Source organism: Corapipo altera, unplaced genomic scaffold (assembly GCF_003945725.1).
Source record: "Corapipo altera isolate COAL_440 unplaced genomic scaffold, ASM394572v1 290, whole genome shotgun sequence".
Taxonomy (NCBI): domain Eukaryota; kingdom Metazoa; phylum Chordata; class Aves; order Passeriformes; family Pipridae; genus Corapipo; species Corapipo altera.
The window spans coordinates 326,167-344,922 of record NW_020885041.1 but is presented as its reverse complement, the minus strand read 5'-3'; the positions used below and the strand labels follow the sequence as shown (position 1 = coordinate 344,922).

Sequence of the window (18,756 nt, the reverse complement as noted above, 5' to 3'; positions counted from 1 at the left end):
GGCTTTCCACCCAAACCTCCCGCCCACAGCCCTGGCCTGGGGTTACCAGGAGGCAAAAGTTTTCTCCTGGAGCGGAGCTGCTCCGGGTTGGAAGTGCTGGGGAAAGGATGGGATTGAGCCCACCACCCCATCCCGAGGCACCAACCCCCTGGGAATGAAGAGGAACATGCCATTCTGTTCTCGAAATCTGGTAATGATTTGGCCCTCTGGCTGAAGCCATCCCAGACTGTTTCCCCATCCCATTTCCTAGAGGAGTAAAGAAAAATTTTGCTTAAAAATCCCCCATATTCTCATCCCGCTGCTGCCTCTGCTTCCAGGACGGGGCTGGATTTTCCCAGGGACCACAGCAGGAGCTGCAGACAAAGCTGGGAATGAGGAGGGACGAGCCCAGATGGCAACTCCCCCTCCCCACCGTGTCTGAGCCCGGGGGGACCCCAGGCCCCGGCGGATTTTCCCCTTGATCCGCTCACAACAGGCTCGTTTGCAGGAGGCTCCAATTAGGGAGAATTAGTGGGGGCATTTTGCACAGCACCGGTTGCCCTTGGAGCAAACAGGATTTTATAGGGACGTGGGGTGGTTTGCTCTGGGATTTATCCTTTCTGGAAGCTGGGGGTCTGTGTGGAGGCACAGGGATGCTCCAGGGGGATGCCCACTGTACCCACCACACCCCCAGGGATGTTTTGGGGGGGATGCCCACTGTACCCCCCCCCATACTCCCTCCTGCTCTGTGCCTGTCCCCAGAGAAGGAGCCCCCGAGTTCAGCTGCTCATCCCTGTGTGGGCTGGAAATCCCACCTTCCACCTGCTGGAAGCTGCATCTCCACCAAAAATGGGAATATTCAACATTAAAATGTCTTGACCAGGATTCCCAGAGAGATTATTTTACCTCTGGGGGACAAGCCCCCTCCCAGCCCCTTTTCTGGGGGCCTGAGATCTGCCCTGTGCTTCCCACCCCTCCCAGTGAACTGAGAGACTCCGACACCTCACGTGAATAAAACAAACTTTTAATAATGTACAGCAGAAATCGACAGCCTGGTTTTATATTAAACAAAAGATTTCCTATCTTACACCGTATGTACATTTGCATACTGAAGAGGTAAAGTGGCTAAGTGGCTATTTTCTTACAGTCCTTTGCTAAGAAAAAATGTACAAAACCAAACAAATCAAAGGGGCAGAGAAGTACCAAGAGTTCTGTCCTGCAGCCGCGTACCGCTGATGGACCCCCCTCCTCGTCCTGCACCGGGCTCCCCTCGGGACTGCCTGGAATGCTGCTTTTTCCCAGAGCTGCTGCAAGGCTTTGGAGCCTGGCAGAGATTCCTATGTGCTGACTTTCCTGTGTGTTCCCAGCCAGCTCGGGCGAGCGCTGGCACCCCCCGGGCACGGCTTTGCATGAAAGTGCTGTGTAAATGCTACATGGTCAGCGCTCCCGCCGCGGATCCCGCTTGGTTTTTCCCCATCTCTGTCTCTCCCAAACAAGGCTTTTCCTTTCCTAGGATGCTGCTCACAGGGGTGTCGCCCTTCCCTCGTCCCTTCTGCCTGACCCGGGCCGACCCCGCGCGCCGGGCGCTGTTTGGTTTGGCGCTGAGGCAGGTGCATGTGTGGCTACAGTTGGAAGGGGGGGGGAGTCAGTGCAAGTTCCGGAGCCCACGGAGCGTCCCTGGGAATTGGCCTGCAAGGTCACAGGGATGGGAGACCCGAGGGAGAGCCCGCAGTACCTACCAGTGGGGGACGTCCCTTCCTGCCCGGCCCGTCCTTCCCCAGCTCCCAGGGCATCCCCGGGGCCTGTGCCAGCAGCTGGAGAGTCCTCAGTGCTGGGCAGTGCCCGCCAACCCCTGGGTTTCTAAACGCAGGTTTTCAGGGAAATGGAGACTGGTGGGAACCTCTGGCTGGGACTGGGAGCCGAGATAAACTGGGATGGGACGGGGAGCTGGACCCCGATCCCGCTCCGGGAGCTCCGCGCCGCTCCAAGCTCCTCGGGGGGGATGAGCAAGGGCTCCTAACACGATGCAAAAAACCACACTCCTCACTTTACACAAGGTCACAGACAGACGGGGGAGTCGGGGGGACACACGGACAGGGACACAGACAGCAAGAACAGAGGGATTGAAATAAAGATTTAACCCCGGCAGCCGGAGCAGAGATGAAACCTCACCTTAGAGAGCAGGAGCAAGGTCAGAGTAGAAACAGTTCCAGTGTAAATCGAGCTGTGCATTTGGTTTTTTTCCTTTTTTTTTTTTTTTTTTTTGCAGTGATTTCTTTACAAACCAACAGGTCAAGAGGTAATAACTAGAGATTGTTTTTCTTCTCTTAGAAAGAATTAACAATATTCAAAAAAGTTAAAATCCAGACCCTCCCAGAAAAATAATAATAATAACAATAATAATAATAACAACAACAATAATAAAAAAAAATAATAATCAAAACCACTCCAGTTAAAAGTTATGGCTTCAGAGTTCTCTACCGCAGACACTGACCTGACCCCCACACCACGACTGCCAAGATCAGCAGGGCAGCCTCAGCCCTCACTTCCATGTTCACTGCAGACAAGTCATCCCACCTCTTCCTCACCCGGATTCAACGTTGAATGAAAAAAAATCCATGCAGGCCCCCCCCACCCCACACTTAAGACATGGCCACTTCCACATCAGGAGATATTTATACACCTATATTAAAAAGATGGACGTTGATTTCCCAACCCACACCCGCTGTCAGATCCCGCCCGGCGCCTTTGGGAGGTGCAGAGCACCCCCAGCACCCGGCATCCCGTGGATCAGACCCCAGAATTCTGCCTGGATGGTGGACTTGGGAATTGTGTTCCCAGGAGAACTGTCCCCTGCTTTCCCTGCAGGCCGGGCAGGGAAAGGGATATCAGAGCCTGCTCCATCTCTGACACATCTCAGCTCCCCCCTACCAAGAATTACAAACCCCAGGGGTTCGAGAGAAAAAAAAAACACCAAACCCCTGGATTCCAGGAGTGATTCTCAGTTCCTATTTTGTCTTAAAAAAGGGACAGGGTGGCAGTGAGGTGACCTGGCGGGGACGTTCCCCACCGGGGGAGCCGAGGATCCGCTCTGCAGCAGCCTGTCCAAGCTCCACAACGCTCACAACTCAGCACAGGAGAGAGCACCAGCAACAGCTCACAAACGGGACAACTCGAGATTTGCACATGCACAGGAAGCACGGACAGAGATGAGCCACCCCACGGGCAGACACCGGCACGGCTACGGAGGAGATGACCAGGCACAGGGACACGCGCGCCTCGCGCATGCAGACACCGGCGCCCCGACGGCCGCCGGGGCGCTCAGCTGGACTTCTTCAAGCTTAAGAGAAAAAGGAGGAAGGGGGGGAAAACGGTTTCGTGAAGCTGATCAACTGTTCCGGCTCAGCCTCTCAGAAAAGGGAGCACCATTTGTTTTCGCTTTTTTTTCCTGCATCGGCGTGCCAGTCCCCGGAAAAATCCTCAGAGCAACGGCAAGAAAAAAACCTTCCCTTTTCCCTTCCCGCTCCCGGCAACCGGGCACCCCGGGTTGGCCCCGACCCCGGCAAGGGGTGCCCAGCGCGCGCTGAACTTTACAGGGATTCCCGCTAAAGGAACAAAGAGTTACGACCATGGCTGAGATCCCTCGGGTGAAATCCCCTCTCGAGTCTCCACGCTCTCGGGAGGTGATCACAAAAGGTTTCGGATTGTTTCATACCCAAAGCAGGGAAGAGAGCGGTTCCGTAGGCTCCGTCCCCCCCCGCCTCGCAGCCTGCAGGTCCCGCTGTCTGGTTGTAGCAGTAGGTTGGGCTGAAACACGAGGTAGGCCTCCATCACATGTCTACTCTAGCACGGCAGCTCCTGTGCAGTTTCTTCCTGCTGAGGCTCAGAGCCTAAATTTTCACATCTTCCTGGACGCTGAGCTGGGAGAGGGTTTTCTTGATGCGGAGGGCGGTGAGCCGGGCGGCTCCGTTGGCGTACCAGCACTCCCGCATCATCTTGCCCATCACCCGCAGTGCCTGGGCAAGAAACAAGGAGGGATATCAGTGCTCTGCTCTCTCCCCCAGGCCCCACGTCGCTCTGCCAGGCTGCTGCTCTGCCTGGACACTGGGACACCCTCCACACCCCCCAAAATCAGAGCTCAGCTTACAGCGCTCGCTCTTTACTCACCTCATCGCGGGAGAATCATGAAATGGTTTGGGTTGGGAGGGACCTTAAAGATCATCCAGTCCCACCCCCTGCCACGGGCAGGGACACCTCCCACTAGCCCAGGTTCCTCCAAGCCCCGTCCAACCTGGCCTTGGACACTTCCAGGGATGGGGCAACCACAGCTTCTCTGGGCAACCTGTGCCAGGGCCTCCCCACCCTCCCAGGGAGGAATTCCTTCCCAATATCCCATCTAACTCCACAGTGTAAAGCCATTCCCCCTTGCCCTGGTACTCCAGGTCTTTGTAAATAGTCTCTCCCCATCTTTCCTGCAGGCTCCCTTCAGGTACTGGGAGGCCACAATTAGGTCACCCCAAAGCCTTCTCTTGGCCAGGCTGAACAATCCCAGTTCTCTCAGCCTTTCCTCATGGCAGGGGAAGGGGAGGCGAGGACGGAAGCCGACCTTACCTCGTAGCTCTGCCACCAGTTGGGGATGTTCGGCCGTAATTTCTGATCACACACGACCTTCCGCATCTCCTCGATGGAAGGATCAGAGGGCACAAGGTCGTAGTAGGGGAGCTGATACTCCTCATGGATACCTGGAAGGCAGAGCAGGGGGAAATGCAATTCCTGGAGAAGGAAATCACGGCCACAGAGCTCGCTGAAGGCAGGCGGGTTTGGGCTCCATGACTCACTGCTGAGATGCGTCAACACTTTGCACTTATTTAGAACAGAAGCGAAGAATCTGGGATTTGGGTTTACAGGAAAAATTCAGGGAAAATAAAATGCAGCTGCCCAAACTGGAACAGAGTCAGCGGGCTGGGATCAGCACCTCCCAGCACGGAGCCAGGGTCACCAGATCCCAGTGGCAGTGGGGCTGTCACACGTGGGACAGTGGGGCTGTCACACGTGGGGCGGTGCTGCAGCTGCACGTGCCAAGACATCTATACTGATCTGGGGGAAACCCCCCACCAATGGGCACCACCATGTCCTTAAAATCCATCCAAAGGAACACCAGACACCAGGGGGAGCAGCAAACCCCACGTCCCCACACTGGCCAGGAGTCGTGGGTCACCTCTGCTCCTCCCTCAGTGGCAACACACAGGGACAAGTCCTCCCGCAGCCCTGCTCTCCCTCAAACCTCCCCAACACCAAAGGGAAGCCCAAGGTTGGGAGACCCAGGAGCAAGCAGAGCCCATGGCACAGGCACACCAAGGTGTTACCTCCTGCGTTGCACCTTCGGGCAATCTCCCAGTAGACCAAGCCCAAGGCGTAGATATCGGCACATTTAAATGAATCAAAATGCTTCATGTTGATGGTTTCATCCAAGACTTCTGGGGCCATGTATCTGCAGATAGAAAGGAACAGCGTGTTCATTCAGAGAGGGAATTCTCTGGAAGATAGAAACTGATCTGTTTTTCCCACACAGCACTTCCCAGCAGACCAAACTCTGCATGGTACAGCCCACCATCAGAACAGAACTGGGCCCCGTGGTCTAACAGAGCGAAGAAAATAACTCCTGAACAACAGCAGGCTGGGAAAAGAGGTAAAAAGAGGTTTTTGTGTCCCCAAAACACATCAGGCTCCCAAGAGCAGGTTGGTCAAGCCTGTTGCCAGGTACTACGTAAGCTCTCTGGTGCTGGGTTTATGTGGTCGGCCCACCCCTCTCAGACTGAAGGCACTGACATCCCTTTGGCATCAACATGGGCACGGAGCTGTCCCTGTGAGACACTGGGAAACGCTGGACACAGAGAATTCCCCCAGTGCTCAACCAGCAGCTCAGGCATTTCCAGTCTCACTCTGATGCCTGTGACTGTGTTTCCCTACCGTTTGGTGCCGACCCTCTGATTGGGTGCGATATCAATGGTGTCCGTGACGGAGTCGTGCCGGACAGCCAGGCCCAGGTCAGCGATGGCACACGTGCCGTTCTTCTTCACCAAGATGTTCTTGGATTTCAGGTCTCTGTGAGCAATCCCGGGTTTCCCTAAGAAAGCAAAACAAAAAGCAGCGAGGGTCAAACTGGGGAAATCCATTCGTCGAACTGGCGCGGAGGCAGCGCCGGATTTCAGGGTGTTAAACCCGGTGTTGCAACACATTTTCCTGTTTGGATCCATGAGGGACCGGGGCAGGGCTGCGGTGGGAAAAGGCTCCGGTGGCGTTTCGGAGGCGCCGCTGATGCAGTGGCATCCAGAGGCCTCAAGGGGGACGTGAACTCCACGTCCCAGCACAGGCGCGGCCCTACCGACGTCAGGAGTTTGTGCTGGTGCTGCTGCCTGCGCTCACATCCCACCCAGGCAGCGCCAATTTTAGGATGGGATGTGAAATGGTGATATAACTCCCGGGAGCGAGCGCCAGGATAACCCACTTCCCAGCCAAAGCAGCCGCTCTATTTCTGGTCAGTAAGGACCAGCTGAAGCCGGGCTGACTCAGAGGCTCAGGCAGAGTTTGCTGGGCAGCACATCAGCCCCCCCTGAGCAGTTCTGCTTTAGCCTCCCCTTGAGGATTCCCAACTGGGCTCCTACCCTGAGTGCCCACGATCTCCATGTGCAGGTGGGCCAGCCCGCTGGCAGCAGACAGGGCGAGCTTGATCATGCCCTCGATGGTCACCGTGTAGCGGTTCAGGTAGTCGAAGAGGGACCCGTGCTCGTGGTAGTCGGAGACGAGCCACAGTTGAGTCCATGTCCCGTTATCTGCAGCAGGAAGGAGATGGAGCTCAGGCAGATCCCACACGGGGACCCCACACATCATGGAGCAGCCCCCACCCTTCTGGCACAGAGCAGAGCTGCTGGATAAGGCTGCACTCATCGGTCAGCCCAGGGCAAGTCAGGGATCAGAAATGGCTCCTATCAGAAAGAGCGTGGCCAGCGGGACCAGGGCAGTGACTGTCCCCTTGGGCTGGGTACTGGTGAGGCCACACCTCCAATCCTGGGGTCAGCTTTGGGCTCCTCACTCCCAGAAGAGACACTGAGGGGCTGGAGCGTGTCCAGAGATGGGAATGGAGCTGGGGAAGGGGCTGGAGAACAAGGAGAAAGATCCAGAGAACTCCTGAGGGAGCTGGGGGGGCTCAGCCTGGAGAAAAAGAAGCTCAGGGGGGACCTTCTTGCTCTCCACAACTTCCTGGTAGGAGGGGGGTGCCAGGTGGGGGTCGGGCTCTGCTCCCACGGAACAAGGCACAGGACAAGAGGAAACAGCCTTAGATTGGATATCAGGGAACATTTCTTCATGGAAAGGGGGACCAGGTACCAGAACAGGCTGCACCCTGGTGAAGCCTCTGCTCCCAGGCCCGAGGCACCTCTTACCCTTGTTATCCGCAGCAATAAACCCCAGGATGTTCTCGTGCCGCAGCATCACAGTCTGATAGATCTCTGCTTCCCTGAACCAGGAACGCTCCTCACGGGAGGAGAAGATCTTCACGGCCACGTCGCCCCCACGCCACCTGCCTCGCCACACCTCCCCGAAGCGGCCTTTGCCAATGATCTCCTGGAGGACAATCGTCCGAGCCACGGTGCGCTGGACAAACAGCGGTAAACCTGGGGGCAAGGGACGGGGCAGGAATGAATCCCTGTGGCAGCAGCAGAACCTCCTGAAAACCCAGAGGCTGGAGGACACCCTCAAACCCAGCAGGCTCCACGGCTGATAACGACCAGCAGCCTGAGCAAGGCCCCAAAGCAGGGAATGGTGGTGGCTCCTGCGTGGGCTGTGCCACTGCTCAGGCAGCATCTGCAACTCGCTTTGAAGCAAGTGCAGCAGTCAGGGAACTCCTGCTCCACGGCACATCAAAGGAATTTCAGCCTCAATATGCAAAGAATGGAACTCGTTTAAGTCAGGCTCTGCTAAAAAGCAGAAAACCCCCTGAATTTCTCTCAGGAAAGGAGTCCCAACGCCGCTGCCATTGCTTGTGGAGAGCACAGAGCTCACCTGCCCACAGCGTGCATGGAAGAGATCCCAAACACTTTATACAGAGCAGCAGATGTGCTGCTGAAGGTTTATTCCCTGGTCAACATCAGGTTCTGACATTCTCTGCCTCTGTGGGTTTTCCTACAGTTTCCACCTGCTGCAAAATTCCTTTCCTTCTTTAACCCAACTGCTTTCCTGCTTCGAAGCCACGACTAAATGATGACTTCCCATCTATTCCATGAATCCCATCTGGGGATTCCTTTTAAGTGCTACAGAAGCGAACACTGCACATCACCCACCTGGGAAGACCCAAGGATTCTTTGGGATAAAATGGGCTGTGCAAAGCACTGTTTGCACACTGTTAAACGTTCACCTGCTTGGGTCTTTCCCATTTTCCTGCCAGTTTTGATGCAGGTAACATGCTGCATCCTCCTCTGAAAGCCAACAATGCACAGCTTAGCAGCTAACTGCTGTTTCCAACCCAAATCCAGTCCCAAGGCTAAACTGGGAAGAGATGCAGCTGCCTGAGGTATCCTCTTGCAGTTAAGGAGCTGAACTATTGCTCTTACCTGAACACTGACACAGGGTGACCACACGACTGAATTTAACCACCCCTCCAGGTTACTCATGGCAAACACCCTGAACACCCCTGTGCAAAGCTGTGGCAACCACGAGCCCAAAGAGACAACTCCAAGTTCTCCTCCCTCACTTCCCGCCATCCCGCAGTTACCTGAGCCCGAGCCGGAGGTGGAGAGATCGTAGACCAGATCTTGCAAGGTCTTATCCTTGGAAAGGCACATTTCACAGGAGGGGTCCTCCATGTCGAGCCGCTGGCGGTTGTGATAGACTCGCTGGTGGTGATGGAACACAAAGACCACGATGATCATGACGACGAACACGAGGAACACGGGCCCGGCGATCACCGCCACCAGCTCCACGGGACCCCAGCTCGACGGGGGCTCGTTGTCCTTCAGGTGCCCTTGGCAGGAAAGGGAGAAAAAGAACAGAGACTTTGAGAAAATGATCACTCTGCTGAGGGTTTTCTTCTTGGGTTTTAATTATTCTCTCAGAGCCTGGACAATTTTAGCTCACTGCTCCGGGGACGCATCAAGTAACAGCGTCAACATGGGGCTGATTGAGGCACCAGGCAGGCAAAATGCAGCTGGAACCCCCAAAAGAAAATGGACCTGGGATCAGGGATCATGGGTATTCACTGTTTGAGAGGATGGGAGCCTGTCCTGGGCTGAATCTTTCAGAACAGTCTGCAGTTCACCTCCCACTTGAACTCAACCAGTCGGTCAGGGCTCATTGCTCCCCTTCTGCCCTTTGCCCTGCAACAACCAATGAACCTGCACCTGAAGGCAACAATTAAATTTTTGTCATTTTGAGCCCAAATAGGACCTCCCCCCTGCTCCTGAGGAAAGTGACACTGCAGTCTCCACAGCACCCACTAGAAACCAGCCCAAAATGGAGAGGAGGAGGCAGGAGGAAGCACCACGTGCCCTCTGTGTCCCAGGAATGAGAAGCAGACATTTCCCACACCCTCACTCAGAGGCAGGGCTGCTTCCCCTTCGTGTATTCTGAGCCCAGGCACCCTCCACCCCCCACACACTTTGCTCTGAAGCTGCTGCAACGTTCCCATACTCGTGCTCAGCACTGAAAAGATCCGGAGTCCTGGAAAGGAAGCAGCTCCAGCTGATAAAGGCAGGTCCAGCTCAGGGCGGGCTGTGCCCGGGGAACAGGCACATTCCCATTTTAATTTGAAGTAGTTTGTTATTTCCACTTTACAGACGAAGGAAATAAACCCGGCGCTCAAGTTCACACATCAACCAAAGGGAACGAGCGAAAACAGGGCCGAGAACTCCGAATTCCCAATCCCAAACAGCTCCTCTCCTCCCCGCTCCAAACACACGACTTATCCCGCCCTCCACTCACCGCTGGGAACCATCAAATCGATTTTGTTGCAGAAATCGGAGTAGCAGCAGTGAGTGTTCCGCAGGTCCTCCGAACTCAGGCAATAGAAGGGCTTCCCAGCAGGAATCAACTTGGCCTCGGGAATGCAGGTCCGGACGTGGTGTTTGACCCCGTCCAGGTTGAAGACCGAGACCATGCAGGCGCCGTCCGTCTCACAGGTGGAGTTGGCTTGTTTGCAGTCGGAGCACAGACATGTCAAAGCTGGAAACACAACGAGAGCAAGCCCTTAGAACCCACCAAGAGCAAAAGCACAAATGAGAGGAAACCTTCCTTAAACTCCCCGTTTCACAGGGGCCTCTGGAAGGTCTCGGCCTCTGGAGGAACCGGCCTGAAGAACAGCACGAGTCACGCTCAGGATTTCACACCTGCAAGAACCCAATTTCAGCACCAAACCCAGCGTGGAGGCAGAGGAGCCTTTCCAGGAGGTGCCTGCCCAGGCAGCCCTTTGCCTGCCCCTGTTGCAACCACCACCAGCTGTGCCCCGAGTCACCCCTAAAACCGGGCGAGATCCGACCCAGCTCCACTCCCAGTCCAACCTCTGGTCAGGCTCAAACCAAACGCAACAATTACTCCAATTGATGGATGTGATTCCACCCAGCCTGGCTGCCCAGGCTCCAGGAGGAGCTGCCTGATCCAGGCTGGTGAGGGACGACCACCCGGGCTCCAGGAGACCAGGAGCAGCTGGCAGATGCCAACCCAAACCCCATCCCAGCCGACTGCACGAGCCAAGCGTGCTACACCCAGCTAGATCAGCCACTTATTTAGCAACTGCTTTCCTGATCTGAGACACTACCTTGGGGTCAAATAAATTCCTGGCTTTTTGCCCGCTCCCCACGAAGATTATTCGGGTAAAAGAGCGAAGGAGAAACTCCGAGGCAGATTCCCACATTTTTCCGCCTCCCAGCTGTCACTGTGCTTTTCTCAAGCTGCCTGAAAAACTGTAAGCAAATCCCCAGGCCCTGCCATCCTTGGGAACAAAGAGGAATCCAACAATGTCAAGAAGAAGGGTGGGGCTTGTTTAGCAGCACGCCGGGTTTTCTCCAGCTTTCATCAGCTCTCCCAGCCTCCCCGGAGGGAACCCGAAACCTGTCCTTACCCGCTGCAGAAATGGGCTTTCGGGTGGGGAGGGTTTCAAGAAGGGTTTGAAAAGATACAAGTGCCACAGTTGACTCTCCCCAGGCTGATCTGAACCTTCTCGGGGTAAAGGCACACGACAGCCTCAACACTCTGTCGTGTTCGGGGCCACGTTACCTCGAGCTTAACAAAAACCAAGCTGGTCCTGATTTACTCGGGGTTCCTTCAGGAGGAAGACACCCATTAGCTCTCATCCCAGAGTCCTGGGTAAATCAATCAGCCTAATTGCATTACTGTTCACTTAATTCTCCCTGGACGCTGCTCCTCGTTTTCCAGCTGTTGTTGTGAACTGTTCCAGACGAGCTAAATGTGGCTGCTGGTGAGTTTGGAACCAACGGATTCAAAATTGCAGTGAAAAAGCCTGTGACCAGTGACAGGACCTGAGGGAACCTCTGGAGCTGTGGCAGGAGAGGTTTAGGTTGGATCTCAGGAAAAGGTTCTTCCCCCCGAGGGTGGTTGGCACTGAACAGGCTGCCCAGGGCAGTGGGCACAGCCCCAAGGCTGCCAGAGCTCCAGCAGGGTTTGGATGATCCTCTGGAGCACAGGGTGGGATTCTGGGGTGTCCTGGGCAGGGCTGAGGGTTGGACTGGGTGGTTCTTGTGGGTCCCTTCCAGCTCCAGAGATTCCATGAGTCTACAACTCTATGATTAAAACCCAGAGTGAGAAACCTTTAAAAAGCCTCGTGAGCAAACCTCACTTACTACCATGTGCTCAGCACAGGCCAGGGAAAAGGGACATGGGACAGAAAATGGACAGGGAAAACCTTCAGACTGATCCATGTTGAGAAGGGTGGAGAGCATCCATGGATTCAGCAGATTCTATGAGCAAACTCAATAACAAAAGGAAAAGACCCCTCCACTGATGTTCACCTCAAAGAGCTCCGAGATCAGAGTTTTTCTGTGGTCAGCAGAGCACAGACAAGACAATTCTGAAAAATACAAACACTTGGGGGAACAAAGGTTGGTGATAAAGGAGATTTTATGAACACCCCAGATGGCAAAGAGCAGCCAGGGCACATTCCTGCCTTCATGTCTTACTTAAAAGGAAATGGTGTTTTAAAGCATCTCCCTTATTACTTATCAAAAACTCGAGGTACAAATTAAAAACATTTAACCCACACACATCTCACCATGTAGGTTCTTTTCAGTTTGATTTAGATACAACAAAACTGAACTTTGTTCCTGTTAAGACTCATTTCTGAGGTCTCAATCCCAAGATTCAGACTGTGGCAGTTTTGCTTCCAGAAGCTCCCAAGTAAACAAAGCACTTCAATGCACCAATAAAACTGATTTTGTAAACGTCTGAGTGAAGTATCTGGCCTGAAACCGAGCATGCCTTTGAGAGGGAAAGCAGAGGAGCTGGTTGTGTCTGCTCAGTCGCATTTGTAGGATTAAAAAATAATAAAAAAATCAGTTTACCTGCAAGGTACGATACCAGAGCCCCGGCGCAGAGACAGACTGAGATCCTTATCTGTTCCGTGCAGAAAGCCAAAATTTCCTGCTAAGGAGGGGGATGCCCCACGGCCTCCTCTCACCCCATTCCCCCTCTGAGACAACTGCTCTTTTTTAACTTCAGTTCTACTGTTTGCACCTCAAAAATCCCCAGGGTGGGAGAGCAGCGGGAACAAAGAGCACGGAGCCTTCAGCACCACACACGTCTGTGCTCCTTTACAATTCTCATCAGCGACCCTCAAGGGGCTTTCCAGATATTCCTGGCCAGAACCTCCAGGCTGCAGGCAGGAACTCTCCAATTTTCTGTGTGTGCCAGGGAGGAAAGGTCTGTCTGCACCGGGAAGCTCCCGGCAAAGAGCAGAATTACAGGGCAACCCGTGCAGGCCCAGCAGCTCCGGCTCCATCAAACCAGGAGGAAAAATTCTTCTCCCATCAGTAACACCAGAAGCCAGGCAAAAGGAAGGGTTGTTTGCCCCTGGGTGGGGGTCAGGAGATGGCCAGGGAAGCAGAGCCCCCCACCAGGTATCTCTTGGGTGCTCTGGGAGCAGCCGGGGCGAAGCAGGAGGAGACAAGAAGCGGATAAAAGGATTTTTCATGCCAACAGCATTCTTTTTTCTTGGGGAAGAAAAGCTCCTATTGAGCAAAACATATAATCTACTTAATAAAAGAAACTGCCTGGGCTGAAGGAAATAGATGGGGTGAAGGAAAACAAAGAGCAGTTCCCAGAGCTGGGGAGGCACATTCCCCCCTCCGGAGCGCCCGGGGACGAGTCTGCGTGGAACTGGAGCGAGTGGAGCTGGAGCAGAGCCCGCTCCATGAGCTCCCCACACGGACACCCCACTCCCAGCCCAGCCCAGCCCTGCACAGACACTGTTTGAACAAGCCCAGCGTTGAGCTGCAGGTCCTGGGGACGAGGCTTTGTTCTCCTGGAGAGCTGGAGCAGGTGGGTGTTTACACGGAGCAAAACGGGGCCTCTCTGCTCCCCAAAAACCAGAGAGGGCAGTCGGCGCTGCCAAAGGACAAACTCTCCTTCATCCTGGACTACCCCAGCCCAGGGCTCGACTCCTCCAAACCCAAGAACTGCTTCTGCTCCCTGTGATGTTCCCAGATTCCAGCCCCAACAGGATCCTGGGGAATGGAGGAGTCCGTGTCCTCTGCATCAACCCCAGCAGCGAGGAAAACACGAGCAGGGCCCTCTCCCACCAAATCCCCCCACTCAAAGCAACCTGAATTCCCACGAGGGATCCAAACAAACAGGTGGGGAGGGGGGCTGTGGATTCCAGCTCCAGGGAGACTCAAACACCCAGCTCTGACAGGCAAAGAACATTTCTCCTCCTTTCCCAGCAACTCTCCGAGCTCGTTTTGCACATATTCGTCCTCACACGGGGTTTCTCATGTGTCAAGATGTCTCTGCAGCGAGACAGGGGAAAGTTTCACAGCAAAACCTCCTGCAGTGGTGGCAACCACCTCCTGGAATGCGTTTTCCAGCTCCTTCCCAAAGCACACGGAGCAAGATGCCATTTTCTCGGGGCTGAGAACTCTACCTGATCAAGATGTATGAAGATAATTAACCTGAAGACGAGTATTGGTAAAATTGCCAATAACCACCCACGTATTTACCAGATAAACAGATTTTTTTGCTGCTGTTCTTTTTCAACAGTTCGAGTCTGGGCTGGAAGAACGACTCCCCTGACTTTGAGCCTTTCCAAGGCTCTGCAACAGGAGCTGCAATTTATTGTGTCTCTGTGCAGCACCAAACTTAATGAGCCCCACTCTGGGAGTGCTGGTTTCGTGCTGCAGCAGCACAATGTTAGCAAGAGAAATGGGAAACAATTGGCTTTGTAGCTCTGCTGCTTCTTCAGATGCTCTAATGAAGAGGGACGTGTGTAAACACGCTTGGAAAACAGAAATATCTGTCAGTGTTTGGCTCTGTGCTGTGCTGAAATAAAGAATAACCTTTATCACAGAGGGTTAGGAATTAAATCTGTTCCCTCGTGCTGAGGGAGCAGAGGTGTGTCCAGCTGTCCCTTTGTGCTCCATGTTCAGCTGTACCACCCCAGGAACAGCCTTCCAAGAAAACAACCAGCTCCCTTTCCAAAAATCTGGGCTGAGGGCAGACTGAGCCATCTGATGAAGGCTTTAAAGACAAAGATTCACTTGCCATTATCACGGAATCCTGGAATGGTCTGGGTTGGAAGGGGCCTTAAGGATCATCCAGCCATGGGCAGGGACACCCTCCACCAGACCAGGCTGCTCCAGCCTGGCCTTGGACACTTCCAGGGATCCAGGGGCAGCCACAGCTTCTCTGGGAAACTGTGCCAGGGCCTTCCCACCCTCCCAGGGAGGAATTTCTTCCCAATATCCCATCTAACCCTGTCCCCTGTCAGTTTGAACCCATTCCCCCTCATCCTGGCACTCCAGGCCCTCAGAAATAGTCTCTCTCCCCCTTTCCTGCAGGTTCCTTTCAGGTCCTGGAAGGCCACAATGAGGTGACCCCAAAGCCTTCCCTTCTCCAGGCCGAACAATCCCAATTCTCTCCTCATGGCAGAGCTGCTCCATCCCTCTGATCATCTTGGTGGCCCTTCATACTCACATTCACCTCGATTCTTCTGCAGCCTGGCATCCACAGCTGGGGTCCCTACATCCCTTGCTGGGACACATCCGAGTCCAAAGTGACCCCTCCAGTGTCTCCCCCAAGTCCCAGACCCAGCTCCACCTTCACCCATCGCCTCCAAAAATGACTGCAAGGACAATTCTGGATGCTCCCACAGCCTGTTTCCCCACAAAGCAGCTGGAGAAACGAGCCCAGATCTGCCCTTCCATAGACACAGCACCACCACCTCGAGTACCTTCCCTACATCTCGCTGTCCCTTCAACTTCTCCTGCTATTTTGGGTGCAAACATCTCTTCTGCTTCTTGCTGGTGCTTATGAAATCTACTGACCCGCTGCCGCGAAACGAAACGGAGTTAAAATTAGCTGCAAAAAAAAAAAAAAAAGGTAAGAAAAAAAAAAAAAAAGCACTTTTCACGCAAGTCATCCAGAAACTAAACATTATCCTGGGATATTTCAAGCTGGAAATAAGAGTCTCAATTTCTTTGAGCTGGCTGCAGTCCCCTGGCACAGGTTGGACCTGACGTGAAGGCTGCACGGCTGAGTAGAAAACACACGAAATGGAAAAAAAAAAATAGGAAAAGGCAGGAAGAATGTGCCTTTAAAGTGCAGAACTTTCCCTGCATCGACTCAAGGAACACAAAGGAGCTTCCAGATGAATTGTAAATAGGGAATTGACAGGAGTCTCATCATTAAGAGGGTAATTAGAAGAAGCCTTGATGTTTCTGCTGCTGCTCTTCCACTCAGAACACAGATATGTGGCTCCGAATTCCCTCTCCAGGCTCTGGTCTGACACCCATTTTGTGTTTAAACTCGTCAGGAAACCAGCTGAGGAGCCACCAGACCACAGCAGTGCTGTGGAAGAACATCCTGCACACCTGATGCCCAGGTCATTATCAAAGTTCCAACACTTCAAACCCATCCTGGCTTTTCTCAGGCAACTTGGCTTTTCCAGAGTACAAACAAGTTGTTTAATGTGTGGTCTCTATTCCCACATCCAGCAATCCACCCGTACTTCCAAAAAGCCCACAGAAGGCAGCAAGGCTACCAAAGGGGATTTAAAGTGCAGGGAAGGCTGTTTTGCTGCTGAAAATAAATAAATATATGTCTACAAGCAAAGCACAGGGAGGCCGAGAGCCAGGGGCTTAAACCAGGGGGACAAGAGAGCACCCAGCTGGCATTTCACCCCTGTAAAACCCTCGTGGAGGAGCAGTTCCTGGCCATTCTGCTCAGGGCAGACACGTTCCCACTGGTCACCACCACCCAGTGAACTTTGCTTGCTGAGAGAACTGACGTTTGCCTTCGCTCCTTTCGCAACAGCCATTTCCGGAGCATCCACTCCTGGCAGCGCCCGGCGTATCCAGGGAGAGAAAAAAAAAACCCAACCCAAGCTGTCTGGCCAAGGAGCTGGAGGAGTTCAAGAATGCTTGTTGGACACTGTTTCTAATTTCCAGCTAGAGAAAGGCTTTCTTGGAAAGTTGTAGGATGTCAGTTACGGGGGAAGGGGGGGTTTGCCTGATTTAACCGGGTAAATATTTGCAGCAGGTGTTAATGATAAAATCTGCTGCCCCAAATTGTTCCCCACGGTGGGGTTTTTTGCTTTATTTCAAGCAAAGCTGACCTGCAACACCCCGGAACCATCACTGCAGAGGCACCTTTCTTGATTCTTTTCCTTTTTTTTTTTTAAAGGAAGGGGCTGGAGGGGTGTTTTCTGCTCTGTTTGCTGGCACACAGAGGCTCAGGCTCCCCAGCACTGCAGAAATTCGGATGTTTTTCCTGCCTTCCCTGAAACAAGCAGCTGCTAAATCTGTGGCATAAAGCACAATAGTGAGGGCAGCCCCGGCACGCTGAGCGTGCATCATGGCTGCTCCAGCAGCAAACAATTCCCAGGGTGATTCCCTGTTCCCTGCCATCCTGCCCCTCGCTCCAGGAGCACAGCTCCCTCAAATCCAGGCTGAGCTCACACCTTGGACTGAATAAAACCATTCAGTGCACACTGAGCGGAAACAATAGTCACTCACAGAGGCCAAAATCAAAGGCACCGGGAGTCGCCTGAGTTTCCAGGGGATTCGTGCAGTCAAGTGGCCCTTTCCTGTTTACTAATTATGATTATTTTTTTTTAATAAACACCATCTTGCACCTAAGTGAGAGCCTGAGAGCAGCCGTGCTGTGAGTCCCATCAGATCCTGCTCTGCCAGAGGAACTGAAACCCCTTCCTCAGGCTGGGTTTTACCTGAGGTTACACCAAAGCGCAGCCCTTCTCCCCCCTAAAACACAATTCCATTCCCAAATTCCCAGGACTCACAGGCAAACAAACCCTCACCTGCTGCCCAGGTGAGGTTTAAAGCCATTTTCCGTGGCTCTGACAAGTCCAGATCTGCACACACACACACAGTTATTACCCTCTGACGGTCGGCTGGGAATGCAGAACCCGAAGAGTGAGAGGTTGGGGAGGAGGAGAAAAATATTCCAGCGTGGAGCCTGTCGGAACAGGCACCCGAGTTACACAACAGCGATCGCCCCGACAGCCACGGAGCTGGACTGTGCTGGGGAGCCTTGGACACCAGAGGCCACGGCCACCAGCCCATCCTCTGTCCCCTGAGGGATGCTCAGAGATCCTTCAGGCCCCTCCTCTGGAGAAAAGGGCCCAGCTCGTCCCAAATCCAGAGCCAAGACCCCTCGCTCGTCCCCAGGGAGTGGCAGGACCCCGCCAGGTAAAGGGAACGGATCAGCAGGGAACAAACGACCAACACAAAGAGTTTTCCCTCCCTCCAAACAAATATTTACAGTTGTTCCTACCCAGAGGCTCAGGGCTGGGAAAGGTTTCCTTAAAACCTTTCCTTAAAACCCCAAACCGCAGGTTCTGAGGGGCTGGAAGTTACAGACACACCGTGATCTCCAGGGCAGGGGGGGCCACCAAAGCCCTCCCAGGACGGGTCACAGGATGACGGGAAGAGGTGACAAACTCCAAAGGCTCCACAAAAAAACGGTGGCACTTCCCACCCTGGTCTGACCTGCTTCTCAGTGCCAAGCCCAAAACACCTCTGGGACCCACCCCCAGGAGCCCCCCCAAGCCCATCCTCACTCTGAGAGAAGCCCATAAATCCCAATTTCCTTCGTTATCCCCTCAAGCCAGGCTGGAGGCTCCCAGATCTCTGGGAGGCTCCCAGATCTCCACGGGCCTCGGTGGAGCATCCCCTGGCACCACAGGACCCCCCAGCACTGGGAGCTGACCCCCAGCCCCAATTGCTGTTGCTCCTCCCAGACATCTCAGAGGGGGAAAGGGACACCCCCCAAAACCAGCTCCAGGGTCCTCTTTGCACCACACACCCCTGTGAGCCCCCTGAGCCCCCCCGGCCAGGCTGGACCCCCCCAGAGAACCCTCACACGAGATCCTTGATGCCTCCAGAGCCCCCCAATCTCCCAGGAACCCCCACCCCATGGAGCCCCCTCCCCAAATCCTTCTCCCCACCCTGAAACACCCGCTCCTGTGTTCCCCCCCACCCCCAAACCCCTCAGTGTCTCCTCACAGCCCCGGGGGCACCTCCAGCCCCCCCCCTCCAACCC

The 18,756-nt window shown here is 54.1% G+C and overlaps 2 protein-coding genes across 2 annotated transcripts in view; both read right to left on the bottom strand.

Annotated features, from left to right (window-relative positions):
* Positions 1-987: 987 nt before the first annotated feature.
* Positions 988-10,245, bottom strand: ACVR1B (activin A receptor type 1B). Its single transcript, XM_027668465.1, has 8 exons — positions 9,955-10,245; positions 8,750-8,998; positions 7,422-7,652; positions 6,645-6,812; positions 5,950-6,106; positions 5,346-5,470; positions 4,591-4,721; positions 988-3,995 (listed from the first exon to the last, which is right to left on the bottom strand). The coding sequence occupies exons 1-8, from the start codon at positions 10,127-10,129 to the stop codon at positions 3,870-3,872; spliced, it is 1,362 nt and encodes a 453-aa protein (XP_027524266.1). The 5' UTR covers positions 10,130-10,245; the 3' UTR covers positions 988-3,869.
* A 33-nt stretch (positions 10,246-10,278) lies between these two features.
* ACVRL1 (activin A receptor like type 1) overlaps positions 10,279-18,756 on the bottom strand; it is a 20,095-nt gene continuing 11,617 nt past the window's right edge. Inside the window, exon 8 of the mRNA XM_027668489.1 lies at positions 10,279-10,321. Coding sequence (XP_027524290.1) covers positions 10,279-10,321 — 43 coding nt within the window. The remainder of the gene's footprint in view (positions 10,322-18,756) is intronic.

Coding starts and splice junctions, on each gene's coding strand:
- ACVR1B (XM_027668465.1), bottom strand. CDS start 10,129: ATGGTCTCGGTCTTCAACCTGGACGGGGTCAAACACCACGTCCGGACC. Junction 6,107..6,644: donor GGAGATCGTGGGCACTCAGG/GTAGGAGCCCAG, acceptor TTGCTTTCTTAG/GGAAACCCGGGATTGCTCAC. Junction 4,722..5,345: donor CCGAAGGTGCAACGCAGGAG/GTAACACCTTGG, acceptor TCTGCCTTCCAG/GTATCCATGAGGAGTATCAG.